General features: G+C 42.9%; 3 protein-coding genes across 3 annotated transcripts; all 3 read left to right on the forward strand.

Annotated features, from left to right (window-relative positions):
* Nucleotides 1-356: 356 nt before the first annotated feature.
* Nucleotides 357-3,533, forward strand: LOC311029974 (NF-kappa-B inhibitor-like protein 1). Its single transcript, XM_084035410.1, has 4 exons — nucleotides 357-714; nucleotides 808-920; nucleotides 1,983-2,094; nucleotides 2,179-3,533. The coding sequence occupies exons 1-4, from the start codon at nucleotides 441-443 to the stop codon at nucleotides 2,766-2,768; spliced, it is 1,089 nt and encodes a 362-aa protein (XP_083891536.1). The 5' UTR covers nucleotides 357-440; the 3' UTR covers nucleotides 2,769-3,533.
* A 541-nt stretch (nucleotides 3,534-4,074) lies between these two features.
* On the forward strand, nucleotides 4,075-8,125 carry LOC311029966 (NF-kappa-B inhibitor-like protein 1). The gene is made up of 4 exons (XM_084035390.1): nucleotides 4,075-4,424; nucleotides 4,510-4,622; nucleotides 6,272-6,383; nucleotides 6,468-8,125. Exons 1-4 carry the CDS (start codon nucleotides 4,151-4,153, stop codon nucleotides 6,977-6,979), a joined length of 1,011 nt encoding a protein of 336 aa, XP_083891516.1. The 5' UTR covers nucleotides 4,075-4,150; the 3' UTR covers nucleotides 6,980-8,125.
* A 616-nt stretch (nucleotides 8,126-8,741) lies between these two features.
* On the forward strand, nucleotides 8,742-17,271 carry atp6v0a2a (ATPase H+ transporting V0 subunit a2a). The gene is made up of 20 exons (XM_084035313.1): nucleotides 8,742-9,418; nucleotides 9,854-9,932; nucleotides 10,127-10,224; nucleotides 11,031-11,168; nucleotides 11,504-11,601; nucleotides 11,686-11,812; nucleotides 12,284-12,366; nucleotides 12,456-12,549; nucleotides 12,627-12,839; nucleotides 13,065-13,215; nucleotides 13,327-13,466; nucleotides 13,566-13,723; nucleotides 13,801-13,891; nucleotides 13,985-14,103; nucleotides 14,397-14,607; nucleotides 14,695-14,814; nucleotides 14,900-15,016; nucleotides 15,446-15,563; nucleotides 15,705-15,876; nucleotides 16,292-17,271. Exons 1-20 carry the CDS (start codon nucleotides 9,308-9,310, stop codon nucleotides 16,392-16,394), a joined length of 2,541 nt encoding a protein of 846 aa, XP_083891439.1. The 5' UTR covers nucleotides 8,742-9,307; the 3' UTR covers nucleotides 16,395-17,271.
* Nucleotides 17,272-17,486: the final 215 nt, after the last annotated feature.

The raw sequence follows: 17,486 nt of genomic DNA on the forward strand, positions 1-17,486 counted from the left end.
ATTATAAAGAGAAAGATGGAATATGTGTTGCATGTCAGGGCGCAGTGTACTGTTGATAATAATAAAAGTGGCGTTAACGTTGGTTTACTCTATCAATTAATACTTGGTTTGGAAAGTTAGTAAATACTGACACCTAGTGACAACGCCGGAAGCATTCTGTCCCCGGAACTTTGTTGTCCGAGCCGATGCTCCCTCCGGAGATGTATAAAAAGGAGGACCGCACTAAGTAGCCGATGGTTATCTCCGTTCCACGGGCCTGTATGTGAGGATTTAATGTGACCCCGGCGACCGGTGGAGGGCAGCATTGCGCTCTGTCGCACAGCCTGCCGGAAACCACAGAAGAAGAAGAAGAAGAAGTAGCCGATGGCCTTTTGAAGCTAACACAAGCTAGCCTCAAAACAAACCCCTTTCTTTCACAGCCTGCTCTGGTTTTAGTCCGCATGGTGTCTCGCAAACAGAAACGTGTATGGAAATACGTGGAAGAGGGCAGTTTTCTCAAACTGAAGTCGTATCTGCGGAAGCACCGGGACTTGGATGTGAACTTCTCCCGGGGCAAGAGGGAGAGGAGCCCGCTGCAGCTGGCCTGCTCCCTGCGAGACGACGCCTCGCTGCGGCTGCTGCTCCAACGAGGAGCCGATGTTCTCCAGAAGGACCGGAAAGGAGACACGGCGTTACATATCGCGGTCAACAGGGCTCTTAAACACGGGAGAGCGGGTGAGGAGGACGGGGGAAAGGCAGCTGGTTTTGAGTTAGAAACGTTAACCGTCATTATTCACACCCTGGCGTTTATTGTTTTGTTTTCTTCAGTGTATGATGACCTGGTTGTGCCTCTCAGAAAGAGCTGCCCAGAAGCTCTGAACGCTCCCAACAGGGCTGGAGTCTCACCTCAAGACCTGCTGAACTGGAGGAAACAAACACAGGTCTGTTATACATTAATATAACAAGCAATGCTTAAAGATGCTGCATTTTGATAGCGGTTATTTAAAAAAGTATGTCTACTAATGGCAGCTAATTTCATTGAAGCGCAATCTGTGATCCTAAAGAGTAAATATGTCTGTACAACTGTGAAGTGAAAATGTGGTTCAAATTGCTCGCTTTAAACAAACACAGATATTTTTTCATGATAATTTACAGTGACAGAGCTTAAACTATTAGTTCATTAATCAGGTATTATATTAATCAGGTAGTCTGTCGATGGAAAAATCATTGGCATCATATTTGGATTAATGATTTGTTTCACTTTGTGTCCAAGCAAAACTTACTTAAAAATACACACATGTTGGTGCATAAGGTCACAATAAACATGGTAAAAGTAAAGGAGGGAATACTGCAAAAAGTTAGTATTGTAATTACAAAATAGAAATTTATGGTAAAAAATATTATGTTTTACAAAATATTGACTAAAGACTGTGCAATTTCTCATCTTGTTGAAATAATAGATTTGTAAAAAGGTGTGTTAATTCATTGCACTGTTTGATCAATCGAGGCAGGTTAACCGACAATGAAAAATAATGATTGCGTGTGAGAAGCTGGAAAGGGGGGGGGGGGGATGTTTGTCAGTTTTGCAGGAATTGCAGATTTATTTGCTGTCGATTGACGACTTGGTGAATGGTTTTGGCTCACACTGTGTCACAATTTATTAATTGACAATGTTTCAATCCTGCTTAGATCTTCTTCAGGTCAGAATGTTGACCTAATTTCAACCAATCATATCAGAGCTAGAGAGGCTGATGTTTTCAACACGCAAATCAAATTCCTAACCTTCCAAACGTTATGTCCCCCTACCTATCCTGTTTCACTTAGAAATACACCACGTTTCAGAAGATAGATTCTCTTGAAATGCTGTTTCAGCTCAACGTTAATGACTAAATGTTATTTGTGTGCAAAATATGAATGTGGGACGTTCTATCATTATCATTCTATCATGTTCTGTATGTTGGTGTTGGATCAAATTTACATATAATTTCCTTTATATTCTTCAGACGGCAGGAAACATGAGCCGCCCATCTGATAGAGACCCCGAGAAGGAGTGGCTGGAAAAGCTGTTTGGTGAATGCGAGGATGAATTCTCTGAAACGTTTGGAGTATACGATGGTAAATTAAATTGGTCAATTCTTTAATGAAGAATTTATATTTTAACTTACACTTCATAACAACACTGCTGTATTCGTTTCACAGCTGATGATTTCCTTCCCGTCGATGACGACGAGGAAGACTTCGGGGACTGGGCTGATCGTATTAGAAGAGAGTATTTCGATCAAAAGCACGCCGAAGCTCAAAGACTGGCGGCGTCGTCTTCTGGATGGAAAAGCAAGAAGAGTAAGCAAGAGAGAGAGCAGGACGCGCAAAGCAACAAGGAGCTGCACGCGAGGCTGCAGAGGGAGCATGAAGAGTATCTGGCACGAGCTGCACGTAAAGAGGAAGAGACCCGGCAGGGTAGGAAGCGCATGTACGACGAAAGGTGTGCCGCCACCTTCGACAGCGCCTCTTCATCTGGTGGCTCAAAGCTGAGCTACAGCGACATCCCCTGGCCAGCTCCGCGAGGTACAGTCCTGGAGATGCTGGACGTGATGCTGCACGGCGTGGACAGGAAGGACGTGCCGGTGTTTCGTAAAATGCTCCGGAAGCAGCAAGCGCTGTGGCATCCTGATAAATTTGCTCAGCGATGTGAAGCTCGGTTAGAGGAGAAGGACAAGAAGCGGATCCTGGATACAGTCACCGCTTTGTCGCAGGAGCTCAACAGGCTGGCCCAGAGTCTAAGGACTTAAAAGCGTAGCAAATAATGTCATTTATGTTCTGTGCTTTTCTGGAAAACAAACTGATTCTATGACTGCAAACCCCAAAAAGCTTTCATCAAATCCACACTAACACAGAGCACCAGGATGTAAATGTTAAGCCTGGAGGAAAAACACAAATTAGATGGTTGCCTCTTAGCATTTATACAAATTAAGTAGACGATTTCAGATGGTTTCAAATTTCACACACACCTGGAGCCTGCCCAGTACAATCCAGTCCCACCAGTGAGCAATAGAGACCATCACCGTGCTCGTTGAAATGTGGGCAAATTCTAAGTCACTGGGGACAAAAGCCTCTCCTATTATTGTGAATATTTGCTGCGGACTTTTTCCTGAAATATCATTGGAAAAAGTAGAGATGCTCCCCACAGAGGGCCCATCCCCGGATTGAACACTGAGCATAAACATGCTTCTGTTATAAGCCTGATTTTGAAGGAAAATAAAATTGAACATCGTTCAGTTTCCTCTAACCGATTGGCTCTGCCGTTTCTTGTGATTGGCCGTCCCCGCTGTCACTCCATCTTGCTTGCACACCGGTCTGCTAGTCTGCGGTCAGGAGTCCTACAGGAGTCCGCTACTAGTTGGGAGTTTGTTCTGCCTGGTTCACGTCAGCTAGAAGGATTGTAATATCAGAGGTTTCATTTACATTTACGTTTGAATCGGTGTCCGTGTGCGTATGTGCGTGCGTATGTGTGTTTGGTAATTAGACGCAGCCAGGATGTCTAAAAAAAGAAAAGTGGACATAAGAGACTTCTTTAGAAGTCAAAGTGTAAGTTACTCAAAGAAATGCGTTACACCCATCCTGCAACACATTCACTGGCTCCCAATAAACGGCATATCCACTTCAAGATCCTCCTCATCATTTACAAAGCTCTCAATAATCTGATATATAAAATGTATTATTATTATTATTATTATTATTGTTATTAATATTACTATTGGATTAGAATTGGGTGATGATGTTTTGCTACATGATTTGCAACCAGTCAAACCAAAAAAGGGAACAGTAGACTTAAAAGTAGCAATAGAAAACTAGAACTACTAGAAAACACAGTGAACTGAAAGAGTTAGAGTTTTATTAAAAATACTTGTGTCCCCCCCACCTCTGAAATCAAAATTTCGTCCTTGTTTACTCTATCAATTAATACTTGGTTTGGAAAGTTAGTAAATACTGACACCTAGTGACAACGCCGGAACCATTCTGGCCCCGGAACTTTGTTGTCCGAGCTGATGCTCCCTCCGGAGTTGTATAAAAAGGAGGACCGCACTAAAAAGCCGGTGGTCTTTTGAATCCAACACAAGCTTGTCTCAGAACAAAGCTCTTTCTTCCACAGCCTGCTCTGGTTTTAGTCAGCATGGTGTCTTGCAAACAGAGACGTGTGTGGAAATACGTGGATGAGGGCAGTTTTCTCAAACTGAAGTCGTATCTGCGGAAGCACCGGGAACTGGATGTGAACTTCTCCCGGGGCAGGAGGGAGAGGAGCCCGCTGCAGCTGGCCTGCTCCCTGCGAGACGACGCCGCGCTGTGGCTGCTGCTCCAACACGGAGCCGATGTTCTCCAGAAGGACCGGGAAGGAGACACGGCGTTACATATCGCGGTCAAAAGGGCTCTTAAACACGGGAAAAAGGGTGAGGCGGACGGGGGTTTTGAGTTAGAAACGTTAACCGTCATTATTTACATCCTGGTGTTTATTTATTTGTTTGTTTTCTTCAGTGTATAATGGCCTGGTTTTGCCTCTCACAAAGACCTGCCCAGAAGCTTTGAACGCTCCCAACAGGGCTGGACTCTCACCTCAAGACCTGCTGAACGGGAGGAAACAAACACAGGTCGGTTATACATTAATATAACAAGCAATGCTTAAAGATGCTGCAATTTGATAGCTGTTATTTAAAAAAAAGTATGTCTACTAATGGCAGCTAATTTCATTGAAGAGCAATCTGTGTCAACTTGCTCGCTTTAAACAAACATTTTTTCATGATCATTTCCAGTGACAGAGCTGAAACTAACAGTTAATGAATCGGGTATTATATTAATCAGGTAGTCCGTCGGAAAATCATCGGCATCATATTTGGATTAATGATTTATTGTTTGACTTTGTGTCCAAGCAAAACTGGAAAAATATACATATGTTGGTGCATAAGGTCACAATAAACATGGTGAAAGTAAAGAGGGGAAATACTGGAAAAGGTTAGTATTGTGATTACAAAATAGAAATTTATAGTATAACGGTACGTGTCCACAGGTAGCGGCGTTTTCCCGCGTCCCATTCGTGAAAAGCCGCGCAATGCATTCTGGTAGCGTCGCGGCGAATGTCGAGAGACGGCGCGCGAGTTGGCCGCTCCTCATTTGCATAAAGTTGAAGGCGAATCTACTTTATGCTAGTAATCAGAGGCGCCGGGCTCGACTCGCCTCAGGAACGCTCGCGAGCGCTCGCGAAAATCTTCTAAACCAAATGATGCTGCGTAGCTTATTTCTCGCTTTAAATGTTTTCAGAAACACATTTCGGTGTATTTTCGTAAAATAAGAGAGTTTCCAAACGAGCCGCCATGTTGGGATTTGAAATCCGGGAGCAGACAGGCCACCGGTGAAAGCGTTCGTCCAATCAGGTGCAGCCATGAAGTGTGCGCGTGATTGTATGAAGGAGAGCGACCTGTCAATCATCCTCTCGTGGCATCCTCTCCTTCATACAATCACGCGCACTCTTCATGGCTGCACCTGATTGGACTATCACTTTCACAGCTGTCCTGTCTGCTCCGGAGTTCACGCAGACCAACATGGCGGATCGTTTGGAAACTTTCTCTTATTTTACGAAAATAGTTCACCGAAAGGTGTTTCTGAAAACATTTTAAGCGAGAAATAAGCTATGCAGTTGCTGGATCTGTCTTTATTTTAGATCGACAACATTCAGTTTAGAAGATTTTCGCGAGCGTTCCCGAGGCTGCGAGTCGAGCCCGGCGCCTCTGATTAGCATAAAGTAGATTCGACTTCAACTTTTCAACCCGATGCAGTTTCCACATTCTTTTGTGTTATGATGTTTTTATTTTTCTGAAAAATATTTGGTTTTCACCGAACCCGTAGTCATATCGTATCGATATCGAGATATCTGGCATGAATATCGAGATATGAAATTGTCCATATCGTTCAGCCCTAGGTTGTTCTATCATTATCTTTTTCCCACAGTAAACCTGCAACCGTCACAGAATCTGACGACTTCCGTTTGTCTTATTGGTGGCCTTATAATTGGTTATCTTACCAGTGATTTAGCATGTGTTGTTTCTATGCACGTTGATTTTCATACCATACAGAAATGCATTGAAAGCAATGACTCCCTCGAAGGTGGGAAAACATGTTTGTGATTTGTAGAAAGACTGGTCCAGACTATTAAGAAGTGTGTGACGTGTCAGCAGAGCTCAGTTTGTTCTGTATGTAAGTGTTGGATCAAATTTACTTATAATTTCCTTTTTATATTCTTCAGACGGAAGGAGACATGAGCTCGTCATCTGAAAGTGACCCCGAGATGGAGTTGATGGAAAAGCGGTTTGGTGAACTCGTGGATAAATTATTGGACACGTTTGGACAACGCAATGGTAAATTAAATTGGTAAATTCTTTAATGAAGAATTTATATTTTAAGTCACACTTCATAACAACACTGCTGTATTCGTTTCACAGCTGAATGCAAGAAACACTTTAGGGACTCGGCTGATCGTGTTAGAAGACAGCGTGGATGGAAGAGTAAGCTAGAGAGAGAGCTGAACGCGCTAAGCAACAAGGAGCAGCGCGCGAGGCTGCAGAGGGAGCGTAAAGAGTTTCTGGCACGAGCTGCACGTAGAGAGGAAGAGACCCTGCAGGGTAGGAAGCGCATGTACGATGAAATGTGTGCCGCCACCGTCGCCTGCGCCTCTTCATCTGGTGGCGCAAAGCTGAGCTACAGTGACATCTCCTGGCCAGCTCCGCAAGGTACAGTCCTGGAGATGCTGGACGTGATGCTGCACGGCGTGGACAGGAAGGACGTGCCGGTGTTTCGTAAAATGCTCCGGAAGCAGCAAGCGCTGTGGCATCCCGATAAATTTGCTCAGCAATGTGAAGCTCGGTTAGAGGAGAAGGACAAGAAGCGGATCCTGGATACAGTCACCGCTCTGTCGCAGGAGCTCAACAGGCTGGCCCAGAGTCTAAGGACTTAAAAGTGTAGCAAATAATGTCATTTATGTTCTGTGCTTTTCTGGAAAACAAACTGATTCTATGACTGCAAACCCCCAAAAGCTTTCATCAAATCCATACTAACACAGAGCACCAGGATGTAAATGTTAAGCCTGGAGGGAAAACACAAATTAGGTGGTTGCCTTTTAGCATTTATACAAATTAAGTAGCTAGGTAGATACTTTATTGATTTCTGAAGGAAATTCAAAGACTTTTTTAGATAGATAGATGGATACATACTTTATTGATCCTAAAGAAAATTAAAAAAAACCTTACCTATAGCACTCTGATCGTAGCTCTGTTGCTCTTGAAGTACTAGTTTATTCAGATGAGGACCGAACACTTGTTCTATTTTTTAGCTCTTACTTTATCAGCAATGATATGTTGTGGTTTCTTTGTTTCCTTCTTTTGACAAATGTAGGCTACTTATTGTAAGTCGCTTTGGACAAAAGCGTCTGCTAAATGAGCTAAATGTAAAGGAAATTCAAAGACTATTTTAGATGGATACATACTTTGTTGATCCTCAAGGAAATTCAAAGACTATTTTAGATAGATACTTTATTGATCCTAAATTCAAAGACTATTTTAGATAGATGGATGGATGGATACATACATACTTTATTGATCCTGAAGGAAATTCAAAGACTATTTTAGATAGATAGATGGATACATACTTTATTGATCCTAAAGGAAATTCAAAGACTATTTTAGATGGTTTCAAATTTCACACGAACCTGGAGCCTGCCCAGTGCAATCCAGTCTCACCAGACTATTGCTCAATAGTAACTGGAGACAAAAGCCTCCCCTATTATTGTGAATAAATGGTGCCCCAGATTGAACACTGAGGATAAACATGCTTCTGTTATAAGCCTGATTTTGAAGGAAAATAAAATATAACATCGTTCAGTTTCCTCTAACCCTGTGTCATTTGTGTGGAGTCGTGTGGGCATCCTACCGTATTTTTGAACTCTTAAAGCACGAAAAGATGCCCGATCAGCAGGTCTGTTCAACTATGACGTCATAATTAATGTGAAAGCGAAAATCTCCTCTAGAAAAGCAAAAATTAACATATCCTCTAACACCCTAGATAAAGGATTTCACAGATAAAGAAGAGCAGATGGTCGGTACGCTTTCGGTGATGGAACAGAATAAGAAGATGCGCTGGTTGCCAGGTTTGTGACCTAACCCCCTTCTTAATAAAACATGCCATTTGCGAGCACATTTTTAAACAAGACAAAAGAATAAACTGAATTGTATACAACCAAAGGTTTATTCTGTGGCCCAGAAAGAGCTAAATGTGAATAAATTACAAGAATACCCCCTTATTTACAACATAACAAATATATAGGCTAGGAGAAAATGTAGTTTGATAAAGTAAGGATAATCTAGGTCATAGTTTTACCCTCAAAATATTTAGTAATTAATATATATCTAAGAAATAAATCATTTGATGTGAGCCGCAGACACATTTGTCTCCATTATGTAAAGCAAATAGGTTTGCGTGCATAAATTCACTGCTGCGGAAAAAGGGTGATGTGACGGTATAAATGTGTGTCGGTCAATCTACATTTATAGATATATTCATTACTGTCAACCGTCAAGTCAAACCTCTTAAACACCTGTCATTTTGGCATTCAAGAAACGACCATTATTTCAGCGGATTCGACATTATCTGGCAACCCCGGGAGACGCAATCCGTGTCAATTGCCGCGCGACCTAGCGGGAATAACGGCCGTAGCCTATTTCTGACTGGCGTTTTATTTATAAGGTGTGATGATGGCGCTGCCGCCGGCCCCGTTTGTCTGCTCGGCGTGTCGTCGGTCCGTCTTCTAGTCGGCCTGTTGCTGCTGCTGCTGCGCGGCCGCCGCTGCGTCGTCGTCGCCGTGTTTTCTGCGCCGCGTGATGATGACAGGTGTTCAAGGTAAAGAGCCCACAGGATGACGCCTCTCTCCGGGTGCGCTCGATGGGACATTTGCATTAGCGAGGTTTCCGTCTTTGTTTTCATGTTGTTTATTTTATAGACGCCAGGCGGCTGTGGAGGACGACGCATAAAACGGCGCGACAACCCAGACTCACAATGAGAAAACGGGCCCCTTGTGAGAATAGTCGTTATTAATAGGCGATAATTAATCCTCGAGTTGATGTTAATTGGTTCAGGGGTTTAAAGCCTCGCATCCGACTCGTCGAGTTTCGTGATGTCCTATATTCGCTTGTTGTAAACGGCTCGTTGTCCAGCGTCGGTAGGCGACAGACGGCTCGTAAAGCGGCGGCGGAGGCGGAGGAGGAGGAGGTGGTCTGTCTGGCGGATAAAGATGGTGTTTCGGAGCGAGGAGATGTGCTTGGCGCAATTGTTCCTGCAGTCCGGCTCTGAATATGACTGCATCAGTGAGCTCGGGGAGCTGGGTCTGGTCGAGTTTCGAGATGTAAGTAGAAATAATGCACATGAAGACACTTCTTTTTTATTTTTCATGGAACCTCATCCAAGCAGTTTCAAAGTCTTTGTGCGTGTCGGTGTTATTTTAGTGAGCCCATCTTTTTTAATACAGACTTTAAATGAATTCTACCTCACCTCTCCTTTCCTCTGGGTGCCCGGCCTCCTATAAATAGACCCAAATGTTCAGTCTATCTGTCCATCTCTCCATCTGTATGTGAATGACACTTCATGTAAAAATGTGTTTCATTTTTTAATAAGTCAAATGACTCCACACTGCACTTGACTTTGGGAGAGGAACCTTATTACAGTATTTAAACAATAGTGTAAAGGTGCAATGACAATGCCCTGCTACATCACACAAGCACTGACTGATGCAGCAGCAACTTGCAGCTCACCTGACCCGCGATGCTTCCTCTGGTTTCAGCTCAACCCAAGTGTCAGCTCGTTCCAGAGGCGCTTCGTCAGCGAAATCAAGAGATGCGAGGAGATGGAGAGGATTCTGGGTAAGAGAGCACCTGCAGTGTGTGTGATGTGGGTGCAGCTTTGAGCATGCACCTGGGTGATGCATAGGCAGCAACTCATGGCCGGTTGTGTTTTGTTAAAAATTAAAAAAAATAGTCCCTCAGAGGTTTAGATTTAGCAAGCTTGCTTCTGAGATAATTACCATGAAACAAACTGTTTCCTATTCTGTGGGCAGGCTACCTCCTGAGGGAGATTCAAAAGGCTAACATAGCAGTTCCAGAGGAGGAGGAGAGCCCGCTTGCACCTCCCCCCAGACAAGTCCTTGAGATCATGGTGAGTGTCACTTAAACATCATTTTACTGTAAAAAATAACCAGTTTAATTAAGTATATTCACACGCATACTCGTATCCTATAGGTCTGTTAATCTCCACTTTCCATTTAAAAGTAGGTTTATTGTTGGAAAAAGCATGCATTATTCCACACTATGTGGCAGAGTCATGCTTATATGTAGCATCTTGTTTCTGCTCTTCTGCACCAATCAAACAAATGGAAATATGTTGGATATTTCATATTTCCCCCCCAAATTAAGCCTCACTCAAACGTTGGGATCTCTACGAGATAAAACCTCCGGCTGTGATCGTCAGTAAGGGAAGATGAAACAATAAAATTGATCCGGATGATGTCAGACTTTCATTTTCATGTAGCCTACCTTTATGTCATTGCATCATATTTTTAGATTTACTGCCACAAAACCAGAGTTGATGACTCACCTGCGCTACAATATCCTGGTTTTACTGCTCCTTTTTTTACTATTCACTTTTGTATTTTATTTCACATTATTATAGTTTTTACAGTATAGTCTTTTATTATAGTCTGGCTACTGGTCATTCGAGGATTATGAGGCATCTCCCTATGGAGGGATGACAAAATAATATAAAAACACAGAATGAAAAATGTTATTCGGTTTTAAAATCCAGGTAATATAGGTAACATGTCAATGCGCAGCATTTGTCATCTCCCTGTATATGTTAAAAAGTTATTGATAGATGACGAATTGGGATTCCACCAAAGATGACCCATCTTTGGCAGTGATTTTTTATGTAAATCAATCAATCAATATCTATCTGGTGGTGTGCAGGAGCAGCTCCAGAGGCTGGAGATGGAGCTCAGCGAGGTGGCCCGAAACAAAGAGAAGCTGCAGAGGAACCTCCTGGAGCTCACAGAGTACACACACATGCTGAAGATCACCCGCACCTTCATACACAGCCGCTCCAGAGTAAGTGTGTGACCAACCAGTGTTTGCATATCAGGCAAAGCGCTTCCCCTGCCTCGCCAGCAGCGTCTCGTTATCTTGTCCTTGACATGTTTTGTTTCCCCGGGTGACGGAGGTGGAGCTAGAGCCAACTTTAATGAAAGACGTAGTCACAACGCAGCCGTTACGAGCAGCGCCCCTGACTCATCCCGGCTGCTGTGTTGAAAAAAAGGGATACAGCAAAACAATGGTGTCTTTCCCAGACGGCGTGTGAACGCCACATAGGCTTTATGTATATTAGGATCACAAGCCGTTACCGTAAGCTGTCATGAATGAAACGTGTTCCCTTTTATAATTAGCATGAGGCTCTTGGTCCCCAGTATGAAGAATTCCCCACCATGGAGACGGACTCGGTGACAGGATGCACCAGTATGCAAAGACTGGGAGCCAAGCTGGGGTGAGTGCCAATACGTGTCGCCATAATGTGCGCTTTCACTAAGAAATGAAACCCTAAACGTAACCTGATGTCTCCCGGCTGCAGGTTTGTGTCCGGTCTCATCCAGCGGGTGAAGGTAGAGGCCTTTGAGCGCATGTTGTGGAGAGTGTGTAAAGGTTACACCATCCTCAGCTATGCAGAAGTGGACGAGAACCTCACCGATCTCGACACTGTGAGTCACATTGCACATTTCACAATGGCGTGCCGAGAGAGATGTTGTTCCGTTTGTTTTGCCTGTCAAAATCAAACAGGAATTGCTATTTTGAATTTGTTATTTAAGGCTCAAACTCTGAGCAAAACAATTATCTGCTCAAGGCTTTTCTCACTGGTTTGAAGTCGGAGAGGCTCAGTTGGCGAAAAGGTGATGTCACATTTCGTTGCACCAATCAGAGCTTAGAATCATTTCTATCAAAATAAGATGATGGTTGTGGGGTTGGTGGCTTATTGTGCTAATGTTGTGAATGTAAATCTGATCAAATCACATTCATACTAGAGATATATGTTTGAAGAGCTGGTCTCATTTTGGAGTTTAGAAGGTCTACAAATGTCCTTATTCTTAAAAGAAATGGAAAACATATACAGTAAAGATTGTAAAAGTCATTTTTCCGGTGTGATAATTTGCCTGGTTCCGGTGTCGTTTCAGGGTGAGATCAGCAAAAGTGTTGTGTTTCTCCTCTCTTTCTGGGGCGACCAGATCGGACAGAAAGTCCAAAAGATCTGCGATTGGTAAGAATGCTGTTATCGCGCGACTTTTAACTTCAAATTCCTGTCGCATTCTGCTTCTTTATCAGCGTGTCTGTCTCTGTTGTCCTTAGTTACCACTGCCACCTTTACCCGCACCCTGAGAACGACGAGGAGCGGGCGGATGTGTTGGACAGCTTGAGGACTCGCATCCAAGACCTCAACAACGTAGGACTGATCAAGACAAACGTTTAACACGTACAGGCATTTTCATTAGCGTTGTAGTAACCGCTGTGGTCCTCCAGGTGCTGCACCGCACCGAGGACTACCTGAGGCAGGTTCTGCAGAAGGCCTCGGAGTCGGCCTTTACCTGGGTTGTGCACGTGAAGAAGATGAAGGCAATCTACCACATCTTGAACCTTTGCAGCTTTGACGTCACCAACAAGTGTCTCATTGCTGAGGTGTGGTGTCCCGTCAGTGACCTGGCGAACCTCCGGGGGGCGCTAGAGGAGGGCGCGGTGAGGAAAAAGAAGTACTATGACTGATACGATGACAGAAAACTGCCACAATGCTTAATACACCTTTAACATATTATTATTATTATATTAATATATTATTATATTTAATACAGATTAATTTAATTTGTTTACTATTCTACTTATAAAGCCCAAAAGAAACAAACACAGTTTTGGCCTTGCTTATAGGAATCGGCACTACATTTTTGATTCTTTCCCATGAAACAGAGAAAAGGTGACGCCACCGTTCCATCCTTCGTGAACCGCATCCCGAGTACCGACACCCCACCCACCTTGTTGAGAACCAACAAGTTCACATCCGGCTTCCAGAGCATCGTGGAGGCGTACGGGGTGGGGGACTACCGCGAGGTAAGCCCAGGTAAGAACTCGCACTGCGTCTTTAAAAAAAATAAAACAACTTTAAAGTGTCTGCATTTGCTTTGACGAAGTTCTAAGTAAGTAGATTAAAGATCGTGTGGCTCGTTGGCAGCGCCCTACACCATCATCACCTTCCCGTTCCTGTTTGCTGTGATGTTCGGCGACCTCGGGCACGGGATGGTCATGAGCTTCTTTGCCTTGTGGATGGTGCTGACGGAAAAAAAGCAGAAGAAGAAACGATCCAGCAATGAGGTAGGAATGAGTCGTTCCTCCCATCCATAACCCTAACTCAATACAATCTGATGATCGTACATCACTTTGAGCTGATCGCTGTGTTTCTGTCGATGTCAGATATGGACGACATTCTTCAATGGACGTTACATCATCCTCATGATGGGTCTTTTTTCGATCTACACCGGGCTGATTTACAATGACTGTTTCTCCAAGTCCCTCAATATATTTGGCTCTGGGTGGAGCGTCAAGGCTATGTTCGCAAATCAACAGTGGACGTGAGTGAGCAGTGAAATCTGTCAGTACATGTGATTTAATGCATTTCTTCTAATTGATACATTTTTTTGGATTGCAGAAATAAAACCCTCCAAACAAATGCTCTGCTTACGTTGGACCCGAACATCACTGGCGTTTTCAGTGGGCCGTACCCCTTTGGCATTGATCCTGTGAGTAAATCCACTCAGACATTACGGTCGGGATGTAACCGACTCATTTTCTTTTCATTTTTTCACTGAGATGTGTTTTTAATATCCCATTAGATATGGAACATGGCAGTGAACCGGCTGTCCTTCCTCAACTCCTACAAGATGAAGATGTCGGTTGTTATCGGGGTCATCCACATGAGCTTTGGAGTGGTGCTGAGCGTCTTCAATCACTTGTGAGTGGCTGGAGATATAAGTCCCTGGTAGAAATGTTTTAATTTTATATTTTTTTCACATTGATCTTGCCCACGCACCCAAAAAATAAATAAAAGAATGTAGAAAATAATAAATACATGAATCTTAAATAACAAATAATTCAGAGAAAGGCATTTAGGAGGTAAAGAGGACCATAGGAAGCCACACTGTTTATGAATTACTGCTTAAATTGTTTTAAACATTTAGAGGTCAAATCACTGAAGCGACTCTCATATCCCTTTCTTTATCGCCGTACTTTGTTCTCTCCCTTCAGGCACTTCGGACAGAAGTTTAACGTCTATCTGCTGTTTCTTCCTGAGCTGCTCTTCCTGCTCTGTCTCTTCGGCTACCTGGTCTTTATGATTCTCTACAAGTGGTTGGCGTTTGGTGCGCGGGACTCCAGTCAGGCCCCCAGCATCCTCATCCACTTCATCAACATGTTCGTCATGCAGGGGAAGGATATCGCTCCCCTCTACCCGGGACAGGCATGTGTCGACTCTGAGACATTATCAGCTCTGGATGTATTTTAATCCTTGTTAATGATTATATTTATCGTTGTCTTTACTCCACAGACTGGGCTGCAAATTTTCTTAGTTGTGATAGCTATGCTGTCAGTTCCGGTGATGCTGTTAGGAAAACCCCTTTACTTGTACTGGCTGTACCGTGGAGGCAAAGGCCTGCGCAGACGCAGAGTATGTGTGATCGGACATCATATGGTTTTCATGTGTTCAATCGAATTTTTGGTTAATTTGTCAGTAAAATGTTGTGTCACCTCAGGGTTATGAGAGAGTGAGGCGTGTAAGTGAGGATGACAATTCCACCGCACCCTCCTATGAAGACGAGGAAGAGGAGGGCCTGGATGAAATGCCAAGCAGAGAAGCGCTCCCCAAAGAGGTCAGAGGGCAGAACCCAATGTTACATTTCATACTGCGTTATGTAACTTTAAATGGCCTGACATTAAACACCGTCGGTCTGTCTCCGTCTGTGCTTCGGCATGCGTCATGATGTTTGTGTTTCCTGACCTGCCATGTCTTTGGTTTTAGAACATTTTGCAAATCGGGCTGCCCCCGTCGTCCTTTAAGATTTATTTAGTCGATTAGCCATTTTTTTCATGCTGGATGATTTATGTCCATTAAACTTATGAGTACATCTCTGGTAAACACAAGATTAAAAGTGGTGCTTTTGTGTGATTTCTCAGAAAATTGTGGCGCTACTTAAAGTGTGAACACCAGCTATGTCTTTTTGTAAATCATAGAATACGGAGGGCCACATTGTGTATGAATGAAGTGTATTCTCTTATATATAATGTGACCTGTTTTGCAGTTTGACTTTGGGGATGTGCTGCTGTACCAGGCCATTCACACCATAGAGTACTGCCTGGGCTGCATTTCCAACACTGCATCCTACCTGCGTCTCTGGGCGCTCAGCTTGGCTCACGCCCGTAAGTGCAGCCCAACTGTTACATTGCATCTCCATACTATACCTTAGATATGAATTCATTTTTGTGTGCTTTTGTTTATATTGTGTATCCTTTTGGTTGGCGGAGGCGTGCAGAGGCGCTGATTCTAGTTTGTGTTTCCAGAGCTGTCGGAGGTGTTGTGGGGCATGGTGATGCGTCTGGGTCTGAGGATCACCACGAGGGTGGGGGTGGTGCTCTTAGTTCCTGTGTTTGGCCTCTTCGCCGTGCTCACCGTGTCCATCCTACTAGTCATGGAGGGCTTATCAGCGTTCCTCCACGCTCTCCGACTTCACTGGTGAGTCTTGCTGCGCCAGATGAGACTTAACTTTGGATAAGATTTTAGCAATAGTAATTTGCTGATTGTTTTATTGATTAGTTGATGAATCATTTGGTCTGTGCAATGTCAGAAAAGCAAAAAAACCTAATATTTAAATAAATAAAATTACTCAAACAACTGATTGATCATCACAACAACACAACAGCATCTCTTCACTGATCATTCCAGTTCTAATCATAATATAATGGTAGTATATAGTTGACTGTTCTAGATTAATTAAATAGACCGAATGCCCTTTTTGACATGGAGTTATAAATGTGATTGGATTGTTATTAATTATTTCAGTGTGACCTATAGCTCTGTTCAGTTTCCTATTTGCATTCATCTTTTTTTAATTCATTTATAAATCGCTCACTTGGATATTTGATTTCAGGGTGGAGTTTCAAAACAAATTCTACCACGGGACCGGTGTCAAGTTCGTGCCCTTTGACTTCTCCCTGCTGCCCACTGTTTTTGAACAAGATGGCTTGCTTTGAAAAATATGGACTCTGAAGTATTGCATATGAGTGGAAGTGGACATTACAATTGGGAAGGAAGCTGGAACAATTCACACTGTGACGACAACAAACATTCAAGACAATGGACTGAAACTCACTCTTGTAGCAACTTTTTTCACCATGACGATTTTTAAAATGTTATCGGCTGTGCTGACTGCCTTACTACTGTACCCAGCAGAACTCTGAACATACAGAGGTTCGAAATTCTTCTGTTAATGATTTAATTTTGTTGGTGAGATAACGCTCACACTTGCCACACCTGTCGGGGGAATTTAAATTATTTATTTACATTGTGCTGTGTAAACTGGTTTGTATCGGTGGTATTTAAAACAAACAGTTATACAATGCAATGCAAATATCTATCCGAGACCATATCAAGCATCCTGATGTAGTGCCATAGAGATTTATTTCCGATGATGATATGGGGATGCCTTCGGGTCTTTTAGAACTGCTCCTCCACATGATGAGAGAAAACCTGTAGGCATCTAAAAAATGTAAAACATTACAACCCTTTTTTTGTGAGGCATATTGTCACAAAGCACTTTGCAGGAATGATTGTACAATGAAAAGATTTCACTGATGACTGTGATGATGCCAAATGAAAATAATATTCAACTGTTCGCTGTTTGCTCATTTACTTATTAATGCATTTATTTAAGCGTAACCTCCCCTGTAATCGATAGAGAAAAAAAAATCAAATATTCCAGAAAAAGTCAAGAAGCCTTAGGCCTTTCTTTGATTATACTGCTTGTTGCGTTTGTTAATGATAATTAATCTAGGTATTTATTTAAATTATTGTCTGTACAAATGTCTAATATTTTACCATTTTGATGTGTTGAATAAAGGTTTCAAGAAATGCAAGCAAATTCACCATTCATTTTCAGTGTGTTTTTTTTTTATTAATTGACTTTGGAGGGAAGTTGTTAGTTGAAGGCAAGAAATGACTTCAATAATCATAATCACTCTTATTGGCCTAATTTCTGGTGTTTATCCTGAGCAATTACACAGACAATATTGTGTTTGGATGAGGCATCATCCTAAGCCTGATTTAATTTTTTGCTGATAAATTAA

This window comes from Eutrigla gurnardus, assembly GCF_963514095.1.
Source record: "Eutrigla gurnardus genome assembly, chromosome: 19".
Lineage (NCBI taxonomy): Eukaryota > Metazoa > Chordata > Actinopteri > Perciformes > Triglidae > Eutrigla > Eutrigla gurnardus.